The following is an 11,037-nucleotide window of genomic DNA, read 5'->3' as shown; positions in this document are numbered from 1 at the left end:
GCTGCCCTGCTCATGGGAACTTGGTCTATGCTGCACCACCGCCTTCTCTGAGGACAGGGGACCAGGGGCCGCTGCATCCTCTGGAGAATCTCGTAGGTGACCTGTGTCCACTGAGGTGGGTGTGGGCTGGGTTGACTCAGGGAAGGGGATGCTGGCTGGCTTGTGACTCCTTTGCAGTTTATCTTAAAAAGTCACACAACAGGGTGGGAAGCCAGGAGTCCAGACAGTCTGCCAACCAGGACTTCTGGTTCCCAGATGCTGGTCTGGCTGGCCGAGGCTCTCCATGGGTCTCTGCACCCTCCAAGTTTGACGGTCCAGGCCCATCCAGTTTTCGGATCTGGTGTCCTGCTGGCTGGACACAGCTGTGTCTGGAACTCCATCTGTTCCCAGCTGGGTTTCCGGGGGCCCAGCCGAGGAGCGTCCACTGGCTCTGCTACCCCTTTCCCAGCGGCTGGGCCTGGCCTGTCCCTGCATCCTCCTCTCCAGTCAGGCCTCCAAAGAAGGGAGGAGGCCCGGTTCCGGCCCCGCTGCCCTCACGTGCTTTCCCCGCCACCCCCTCCCGTCCTGCCTCGGGCAGCCAAGCCTGTTCCTCTTCCCGATTGCGACAGACAGCTGCCTTGGCTCCCAGCGCTCCCTGTCTCCGCCCCGCGCCGGCGGCTCCACTCCCACTTCCTGAGCCCGGCTGGAGCCCTGGAGGCCAGGCCAGGCCCGGCCGCTCTGGCCCCCGGGGGCAAGTCGGCCGAGTCCTGTCCCAGCCTCTGGGCTCGGGAGGCTGCTGCCACCACTGCCCGGGACGTCCAGGCCTCCCACCTTCCTCCCAGGCCTCCACCCATCTGCTCGGCTGGCTGACTGGCCGCCATGCGCCTGCCGTGGACCGCCTCCCCCCGCGGCCTGGCCTGGGGGCCGCTCATATTGGGCCTCTGGGGTCTCCTGGCAGCATCCCAGCCCCAGCCGGTGAGGGAGGAACCCAGGCCAGCGGGTGGGGGTGGGCTTAGCTAGGGAAGAGGGGTCTGGGCCGCCCTCTCTGTAGTCCCTCTGCCCTTCCCAGCTGACTCTTGAATAATTCTCCCCCCCTCCATCTCCCCTTGAAGGTGCCCCCATACCGCACGGAGAACCAAACCTGCCGGTACCAGGAAAAGGAGTACTACGAGCCCAAGCATCACGTCTGCTGCTCCCGCTGCCCCCCAGGTGAGAGGCGGGGGCCAGAGGAAGCCTGGAACGGGGAGGTGGGTTACAGGGGGCTCCAGCCCACATCGCTGCCTCAGACGGAAGGTGGACGCCAGCTTCCAGGAATACCAACTGGCAGAAGCAGAGAGTGAGAAACACCGGCCGTCCCTCCCGCGTAGGCACCGGGGCAGGCCCAGGGTCACACAACAAGCAGCAGAGGGGATGGTGGAACCCGAGTCCCCTGACACTCTTACTGCCCCGCTCACCTCCTAGGCACACACGTCTCAGCTGAATGTGGCCCCGACCAGGACACCACTTGTGCCACGTGCCCCGAAAATTCCTACAACGAGCACTGGAACCATCTCTCCATCTGCCAGCTGTGCCGCCCCTGTGACCAGAGTGAGCGGGGTGTTCTGGCGGGGATGGGGGCTGGGGTCTCCTGGAGTGCAGCCCCTCTGCTGAGCCCTCCGTCTCCTCACCAGTGCTGGGCTTCGTGGAGATCACGCCTTGCACTAGCAAACACAAAACCCGGTGCCGCTGCCAGCCCGGTCTGTTCTGCGTCTTTTGGGGCTCTGAGTGTGTACACTGCGAGTCACTCTCCCACTGCCCGCCTGGCACTGAAGCCGAGCTCAAAGGTCAGAGGTCACTGGGGGCAAAGGGGCGGGGGGAGGAGGCGGGTGATCTTGAAGGGGGCAGGGTGCATGGGGTTGTATCCATGGTGAGGCCCCAGGCCTCTTCTCCCTGCCTGAGCAAGGCTCACAGGTGGGACCTGCAGAGAAATGAAGCTGGGATGGTGCAGGGTTCGGGGGTCTTCCCAGCCCTGGGAGGAAGCTCGGGCAATTCGGAGATCAGGAAAGATGCTGCAAACTACGGATTGCAGTGGGTGGTCAGGGAGGGGGCCGTCCAGTGGGCGTAAAGGAAGCCCACAGCTGGGCCCCCTTTGCCCACTCACCCTGGCTGGCCATGCGTTTCTCTTGCCAGATGAAGACAGGAAGGCTAACAGCAACTGTGTCCCCTGTAAGGCAGGGCACTTCCAGAACACGTCCTCCCCCAGCGCCCGCTGCCAGCCCCACACCAGGTGAGGGTGCCAGGTCCGTGTTCCTCCCACCCTCCCAGCCCCAGCTGCTGACAGCCCCGTCCACTGCTCACCTCCACAGACCGCCTCCCACTTCCCGCCAGGAGCCCACCTGAGCCGGGCGCTTTCCTCTACAGGTGTGAGGACCAGGGCCTCGTAGAGGCAGCGCCAGGCACCTCCCGGTCTGACACCAGCTGCAGAAATCCGCCAGAGCCCTCCGAGATGCCAGGTGAGGGGCCAGGGGCAGGGGCAGGGAGCATCTGGGAGGATGCCTTAATTCTAGCCATCTAAAAAAAACGGGAAAATGATGAATCCTTTCCAGTCAGAATTGAGGCAAGAAGAAACGTTCCTCAAAGGGAAATTGGAGTATCCCTGGGCCAGGTTAATTACACACAAACACACACACACACACACACACACACACACACACACTTTTTAAGTTATATGTCCTACACACAACTTATAAGTTATATGTAATAGTACGCCCACACGGAGATGTAGTTGTAACTGACATCACCGTCATTGTTTTGGACATGCCACCATCACATAATCCATTTACTAGACTGGAAATCTCTGTAGTAGGTTACACCCTCCGTTATTCGAGAGAAGATTCTACACTTGATGCTTTCTTGGTCTTTTCTGTGGAGTCATTGGTTTCCTCGCCTAATAGAGGATTGCAGGATGTTTCTAATGACTGTAGTTGTTATTAATCAGGGGAAAGTTTATTTCCTTAACTTTAAAAAATTACCAAGTATTGATAGTCATAGCTTCCATTTATTGAGAGCTAGTGCGTCAGGCACTCTGTGAACACTTGACTTTCAATAACTCATTTAACCCTCATAATGATCCTATGAAATAGTCTTATTACTATCCTCACTGACTAGATGAGGAAACCGAGGCCCAGAGAGGTTAGGTGACTTGCCCAAGATCATCCACGTGGTAACTGGTGTTATGAAGACCTATTCTAAGTCTCTCTTACTCCAAAATCCATGCCATAATACATGCAGACTGCAGAAAATTAGAAAATTCAGATAAACAAAACTAAACATCACCCACAGAACCATCACCTAGCATATCCACTCAACACTTTTGAATATATCTTCCCAGACATTTTTCTGTGCAATAGAAAAAAATAATTTTTTTTCTAAAAGTGCAGTCATTTGAATGTTTGTAACTTGATTTTTCATTCAACTATATCATAAATATTTTCCACATCCTCGTATTAATTTTTAACTGTGTATCAAAAACGATTGGCATTTTAGAGCTGGAATTTTAGAGAGTATGTAAGCTAATCTCATTTTGTATATGAAAAATACACAACTGGGCAGGAACCCAGGTGTCCAAGACTCTGGGTCTAATTTTTCCCCACACCTCCCATTCTGGACTCCCTTAGGCCATGGAATTAGGTGGATCACAAAGGGCAAACTCCCAGTGTGCAAATGTCCAAGTGCTCCCGATCTTCCTCAGGCACAGGTGACACAGGCGATGGGCATGGTAGACTCCATGCTGTTGATGGCAGCATGAGGCCCGTAGGAAGGCAGCAGTTACCATGGCTACATGTGGGCACCTGAGAAACCCCGCCTCCGCTTCCCTCCCTCCCGGGACCTGCCCTGAGCCGCGGGTGGAGACCGGGCAGCCCTCCTGTGCCAGGCAGCCACAGGCAGAGTTCAGAAGCCAGGATCCCGGCTCCGTCACCCCTGTAAACACCTCCACAGCTGCAGAAGGACAACCTCAGCTCCCGCAGCTGTGGGTCTCTCTGTAAGATGGTCAAGTCCGCAGAAACGTGACTTTACCCTGTGGCCTGCGTCTGCTTACAGACTCCCCACCCTCCCTTATTGCTTCCCACTCCCACTTTCAGCCCCTGCAAGTGCCCGTCCTCATCCACAAGGCTGCCCCCGTGCCGGTGGCCACCCGCACCCACCCCGAACATCTCCATCCGCGGCAGAGTTTCTGCTGGCTGTCAGGAGGTCCCCCCGTAGTCAGGCTTAGTGCCCCTTCTCTGTAACCCGAGGGAAGTTTCTCCAACTCCTCCTTTAGGAACCGTTGTGGGACTGGAAGGGGAAAGCTGCTCCCCCTTTTCTGTCTGGGTGGCCGGAGAACTGGAGAGCTCTTCCTTAGCTGCCCGCCCCCCAGCCTGCTCGGGTCCTCACGCCCCGTCCTGTCTGCCGTCCTGCAGGAACGATGCTGGTGCTGGCCGTCTTGTTGCCGCTGGTCTCCTTTCTGCTCCTCACCACTGTCCTCGCCTGCACCTGGAAGAGCCACCCCTCTCTCTGCAGAAAGCTGGGTAGGAAGGAGCAGCGTGCAGGCAGGGATGCAGGCCTGGGTCTGTGCCTACCTAGATGGGGGCGGGGGGCTGGAGGGGATATTCGGCTCCCCCAGGGATGACCCTTCTGCACCTTCACACCCTCAAGACGCCCAACACCTGCCCCCCACATAGACGTCGCCTCCATCCAGCCCCCCCATTCTGAGGCTGGAGATAAGGGTAATGATAACCCGATCTTTCTGGGGAGCCCAGGGTGGGCAGTGCCGTATCATGGCATGTGTGGAGGGGGAAAGCCTGGGGGACTGAGGCCTGCCGTTTCATTTTCTATTGCAGGATCCCTGCTCAAGAGGCATCCAGAGGTAACGGGGAAGGCTGAGGAGGCAGCAAGGAGGGGCAGGGGGACAGGTGAACCAGGTGGGGGGGCAGGCAGGAAAAGAGTCTGCAGCTTCAACAACCATTCATTCATTCAACTAATAATTTATCGAGCACACGGTGTGCCAGGCACTGTTCAAGGCACAGTGGAAACAGCAGTGAGCAAAGCAAACTGTCTGTCCTCCCAGAGTTACAAACCAGTGGAGCCAGAATAAATTTAGACAGCTGTACCTCAGGTAGTGATAATTGCTAAATAAAGCATGGTAGGGCGACAGTGACAGTGGCAATAGATGGGGGTATATTATCTTAGAGTGGACAGAGAGGGCCTCTGTGATCAGCTGATATTTGAGCAGAGAGCTGAAGAAAACAGGGAGCCAGCTGTCGGGATGTATCGGGGAAAGTGCTCCAGGAGCTCCAGGAAGAGGAAACATCAAGTGCAAAGGCCCTGAGGCAGGGAGCCTGATGAGGAGCGGAAGAGGGCGCTGAGCCGCCTAAGCATGGGGTGGGGAGGGGGGAGGAATTAAAGAAAGATGGGGTCTGAGGCCCACGTCATTGCTTGGTTCTCGGCCTCTGTCCTGCAGGGAGAGGAATCAAATACTGCTGAAGGAAGCTGGGAGCCCCCGAGGGTCAACCCACAGTACCCTGACCTGGTAGAGCCACTTCTGCCCACCTCTGGAGACTTGACTCCAGCTTCGGCCGGGGTCCCGGCGACCCCAGGTTTGGAGGAAGAGGCGCTACAACAGCAGAGTCCTCTGAGCCAGGCCAGGGAGCTGGAGGCTGAGCTCCCAGAGCAAGGCCAGGTGGCCCACGGTGAGCCTGGGGCAGGCGCAGGGAGCAGAGTGGGTGGGGAGGGAGGGTGGGCAGGGAGAGAGAGTGTGAGCCAGGCAGAAATGAGGAGACTAAACCGGGTGCAAGAGGAGGCTCCAGCAGCCAGAGTGTCCCGACTACAGAGAAGGGAAGAGACTGAGAACCAAGAAACCGGGGAATGAACACAGAGCTCAAGAACGCCGATGGAGGGGGACAGAGCGGAAGGGGAGATGGCGGATAGGGGCCCTGGGGAAGCTGGGGTCTGATGCTGGGGGTACACAGGCCTTCCCCTCAAACTTGCCCCTCACCCCTCTCACTCCGCCTTCCTTCCCACAGGCACCAATGGCATTCACGTCACCGGCGGGTCAGTGACTGTCACCGGCAACATCTACATCTACAACGGGCCGGTATTGGGGGGAGCACGGGGCCCCGGAGACCCCCCCGCTCCCCCAGAGCCTCCGTACCCCATCCCTGAAGAGGGTGCCCCTAGCCCTCCCGGGCTCTCCACACCCTACCAGGAGGATGGCAAAGCTTGGCACCTGGCTGAGACAGAGACACTGGGGTGCCACACCCTCTAACGGGACCAAGGACCCAATTCGTCACCCACGCCTGATGTTGTCTGGAGAAGCCAGGAGAAGGGAGGCCTGAGAGCGCCTCCTCCTCGAGGCCGCCCTCCCCGCACAGGACTGACCAAGGGCCTGGGTAGGGCCCCGAGAGCTGGACCCCGAGGGGCCGGGCCTCAGACATGTCTCTGAGAGCAGTGCCAGCACTGGCTGGGAATGGTGTCCCTGCAGGACTCTCACCACCGCCTGAGCAGGCCCGGGACTCCACTGCAGACCCCCTGCCCACTGGGGCAGCACCAGCTCGGCCTCAGGCACGGACAGGACATGTGACGCTAACTGCTGCCCCCTGGCATCTGTACCCCAAGCATGGCACAGAAGGGAACCAGCCACGTGGTCGCTCAAGGGCACGGCCGGGACCTCTGGCGGATTCGTGGTGCTCATTATCCCCAAGCTTCAGAGGCCCTTCGAGGGCCCACACTTCACATGGACTGAGGGAGACCCTACATGAAGATGGAGTGACAAGGAGGACCACCCTCCCCTTCTAGACAGGAAAGGGAATCCTTATAACCAGGGGCTTGGGTGGGGTTCTATGTATAAGGGAGAGTTTTGGAGAGGGAGGAAAACGGTGAGTGTATTTATGAGTTGTAACCACATGCAAATAAAGAGGAGACTGAGACCTAGATCATTGATTTCCTTGGGATTTTTTTTTTTTTTTTTTTTTTTTTTTGGCCGTGCCACACGGCATGTGGGATTCTAGTTCCCTGACCAGGGATCGAACCTGTGCATTTGTAAGTGTGGAGTCTTGGTCTTCCCTGGTGGCGCAGTGGTTAAGAATCCGCCTGCCAATGCAGGGGACAGGGGTTTGAGCCCTGGTCTGGGAAGATCCCACATGCTGCGGAGCAACAAAGCCCGTGCACCACAACTACTGAGCCTGAGCTCTAGAGCTTGCGAGCCACAACTACTGAGCCCACGTGCCACGACTACCGAAGCCCGTGTGCCTAGAGCCCATGTTCCGCAACAAGAGAAGCCATGACAATGAGAAGCCCGCGCACCGCAACGAAGAGTAGCCCATGCTTGCCACAACTAAAAGAAAGCCCGTGCGCAGCAATGAAGACCCAACACAGCCAAAAATAAATAAATAAATAAATTTATAAAAATAAAAAAAAAAAAAGGAAAGTGCAGAGTCTTAACCCCTGGACCGCTAGGGGAGTCCCTTGGGATTTACAGAGGAACACTGTTCCACTGGGGCCATGTCAAAGGCACAGGTCAAAACTGTAAAATATAATCCCACAAGGTATTTGTGTGAGAGGCCAGGATATGGAATTCAGGTGATGACAGTATTGGCCAGCAATCGCTGACAACGTGGCAGGCAGTGTTCTCAATGCTGTGCAACGTGACCTTATGCAACCTGCACAACCCCCCCAGGAGGTAGGTACGATGACTCTTCCCATTTAACAAATGAGGAAACTGAGGCCCAGAGAGGGTAAGTCACTTGCCCAGTTCAGCTGCACATGGCTGTGATGCGCCCCCACCCCCCATTAGGCTGGCTCTAGAGGCCTGTTGGGCAAAAATAGAATTTCTCTGAACGGGTAAAATGGGCTGGTTTTCTGAAGTCATCAGACCTCCTGCATGTCCCACCGGCATCAAGTCTCAGCCAACTCTCAAACCCCCAGGCTCAAGGCAAAGTGCAAAAGTATTTGGCAAGTTTGGATGAAGGGAAAGATACACACTTTAGACATAAATTGACATAAATTTAGAGGCCAAGTTCACATTCTGTTGGTGAAGAGATAGAGGCCGGCCTCCTTCAACCCAGAAGGAGCACTCGTGACTTTCACTTTATTTCTTCTTATCTTGCAGGCGTACCTCGCTGTATTGTGTGGGGTTTTCTGTCTGTTTTTTTACAAATTGTGGCAACCCTGCATTATTGATGATGGTTAGCATTTTTCAGCAATAAAGTATTTTTAAATGAAGCCATGTACATTGGTTTTTAGACATAATGCTATTATTGCACACTTAATAGACTACATATATGTATAATTTTTAGATGCAGTGGGAAACTCAAAAATTCGTGTGATTCGCTTTATTGTAGTGGTCTGGGCCGGAACTTGCAACATCTCCGAATATGCCTGTATTTTCTTTTTTCCCCAAAAAGAACTTTAAATCTTTCAAGCTCTCTTATTGTTTGTAAATGTTTGGGCCCCCAGAATTTATCTACCATGCTGCTCGGTCTTAGGTTGAAGGATTGTGAGGGGAGCTGCTGCCAGCTGACTGCTCCTTCCATAAAAGGCCACCATCTGGGTCTGATGTTATGACTCTGTTGCTGGGACCCTTCAAGGTGGGGAGGGTTATTCAAGGTTGGATACGGATGGGTTATTTAAGGTTGACCTTGAAAGTACTAAATCCAACTTCCTTTTTTGAGAAGTAAATAATGTGAGCTGTATTTTTAGAGAGTTAAATCCTCCTGCTCTTGCCATATCCTAGCACTAGACAACGTGATTCCTTAATCATTGTTCCAAGGTGTTTAGATTAAAAAAAAAAAAAAATTTATACTTTTCTTTTTCAACAAAATAAAAGGAGGGAAATTTTTTTAAGGAAATGATGCTAATGAAACTACCGGATAAAATGGTAGTTAATAATGGGGTAATTAAGTCTGAATCCAGCTAGTCTTTTCTTTTTTTTTGGATGGTTTATAAACTTTATTGTCTACCCTGTTTGGAATTGCATGGAATGTTCTAGAAGTTTCACAGAGTCTGGACCCCATCCCCCACCCCAAACCTTCTGGGATTTTCTATCTACCTCCATGTCCTGGGGCCCAAGGAATGTTCTTGGCTGTGATCTTCACTGAGAGAAAACAAACTTGAGAGGTCTGTGTCAAAGAGCCCATGAGAAACGTCCAGATATCACAGACCACTAGTGCTTTTACAAATAAACCCCCAAAGAACCCCAACCCCATTTGATGGAAACTTTGATAGAATCTTGCCCCAGGGACACTCTGTTATGCCGCAACTCCTTGGTTGAGAATCACTACTCTCCGTACGTTTTACTAAGCTTCACTTCCTGTAGTTTGTGTTTTGAAAAGAACAGACTTTCCCTCTTGTTTTCCAAATATGAAACACAATAGCATTAAATGTTCTTTTTTAAAGTACATATGCCCTTCCACCCAAACTAAGGCTCGCTGAGCCCAGCATGTCTGAACCAGAGTGGGCTTAAATCTTTACTACTGAATCATATGGTCACTGTAAAGCCATGACTAAGAGCTTGCCCCCAACCTCCAAGGCTAGAGAAAACAGAATGGTTCCCAAGAGACCAAGTTGAACTAGCTATGGGTTTATCCCCAATTATACAAGGATTTCACACAAAAGACTGAGTGCAGAAATTGGTATTAATAGTAGCAAAGCACCTCTGGCTTTGTTTAGAACCTAGACTTAGGCCCTCACCCTTATAGTAGATGTCCTGCAAAGGTTTTCTATCCCCCCATCCCACCCCAGCTTTACACTCAACAGTGCATACACACTAGAGTCCCTACCATCTCACAGCTAGTTCACGCCCCACATGCAGTGATTCAGCGTTAAGAGAGCTGATTATCACACCTCTAGCCAAGTGATGACCCACTGATAAGCACCAATTAGGCATAGAGGTTAAAAAAAAAATCCTCAACTAGCTCTGAATAAGGAAGTGAGTTTCCACCATGTGTCCTTCAGCAGTCCTGTCTACTCAAACTCCCCCAGTTCCCACAGTCTCAAGTCACCATGTTTCAAGGACTTGGCTTGCAGGGTCTGCCCACATTCAGGCAACTCAAACTCCCGGTTTGTTGTTCTATTTCTGGGAAGGGATGGGCTGCACAGTTAGTGATGGGTCCGGCTGGTCAAGGGATGACCAGGTGCCAGGCACACTGTCCCAAGGATAAACCTGACTCTACTGGCATCATATTTTAATCACTGAGCCCGTTAGAACATGGATAATAAGTGTGGCAGACCTCAAGAGAGCAAACGACTTGTTCCTCTGCCATCATGCCCACAGAGGAACTTCTCCAAGGTCATACACTAGATAAGCGTGGGCACAGGAAGCCTTATTCCTTATGCTCATGACCTTGCTTTCTTTCCCACTCCCACACTCCACCAACAGAAGGGGGAGTGGGGTCTGGGGCTGACCACCGAAGAATGGCCAGGTCCCCACAGATCACATCCTTACCCTACAATAGGTCTCATCCACGGCTTGCGGAACTCACAGAAAGAAGAGTTTCATACCACTCCAGAATTTTTCTTTTGGCAGCCACAACTGGTCACGTTGCACGTTTCAGGGTTAGAGGACCCCACGCTACACACGTGGGGCAGGAGCAGACGAGTCTTGCTCAGGGCTTTACAAGGAAGCCAGAGCAAGTGTTCCAGAAATTGACCACATCTGGAAGCAGGCACCCCAGAGCCTCCAGGAAACCCCTCACTCTCGGGCTTTGGGGATGCTTCGCTGGGGGCCTCTTTCTCAGGCATGGAAAAGCCTCCTTTCCTGGACCAGAGGGGTCAATGGCTAAGCTGGCCGGCTGGGGAACAGGAAGGGGAGAGCAGTTCCTTCGGACCCCAGCAGAGGTAGCCAATGGAAGACAACGGGTTCAAGATGACAGGCAAGGCCATTTTCTTGGGGGTAGGGGATGCTGGCTGGGGGCTGCTCGCCTTCCTTCTGCTCTGCGATTAAGAAAAAAAGTCCATGATGATGAAGATTGTGAGCAGAACAAAGACGAAAGCGTATCTCGGGTCTTGTCCCAGGAGAAGCCCTTCTTGGCCCCATCTGTTCTC

At 53.7% G+C, this 11,037-nt stretch overlaps 1 protein-coding gene across 1 annotated transcript; it reads left to right on the top strand.

Moving 5' to 3' along the window:
* The first annotated feature begins 684 nt into the window (after positions 1-684).
* On the top strand, positions 685-6,929 carry LTBR (lymphotoxin beta receptor). The gene is made up of 10 exons (XM_082421518.1): positions 685-954; positions 1,092-1,188; positions 1,441-1,566; positions 1,650-1,802; positions 2,149-2,245; positions 2,380-2,471; positions 4,419-4,526; positions 4,839-4,864; positions 5,459-5,687; positions 6,021-6,929. The coding sequence occupies exons 1-10, from the start codon at positions 859-861 to the stop codon at positions 6,260-6,262; spliced, it is 1,266 nt and encodes a 421-aa protein (XP_082277644.1). The 5' UTR covers positions 685-858; the 3' UTR covers positions 6,263-6,929.
* Positions 6,930-11,037: the final 4,108 nt, after the last annotated feature.

This window comes from Balaenoptera physalus (genome assembly GCF_965194825.1).
Source record: "Balaenoptera physalus genome assembly, chromosome: 13".
Taxonomy (NCBI): Eukaryota; Metazoa; Chordata; class Mammalia; order Artiodactyla; family Balaenopteridae; genus Balaenoptera; species Balaenoptera physalus.
The sequence above is the reverse complement of the archived record's forward strand: the minus strand, read 5'-3'. Positions and strand labels throughout refer to the sequence as shown.

Bases quoted from the DNA above. Each gene is read 5' to 3' on its own strand.
- LTBR (XM_082421518.1), top strand. From the start codon at position 859: ATGCGCCTGCCGTGGACCGCCTCCCCCCGCGGCCTGGCCTGGGGGCCG. The intron at 955-1,091 runs GTGAGGGAGGAA...CTCCCCTTGAAG, and splicing joins CAGCATCCCAGCCCCAGCCG to GTGCCCCCATACCGCACGGA. The intron at 1,567-1,649 runs GTGAGCGGGGTG...TCTCCTCACCAG, and splicing joins GTGCCGCCCCTGTGACCAGA to TGCTGGGCTTCGTGGAGATC.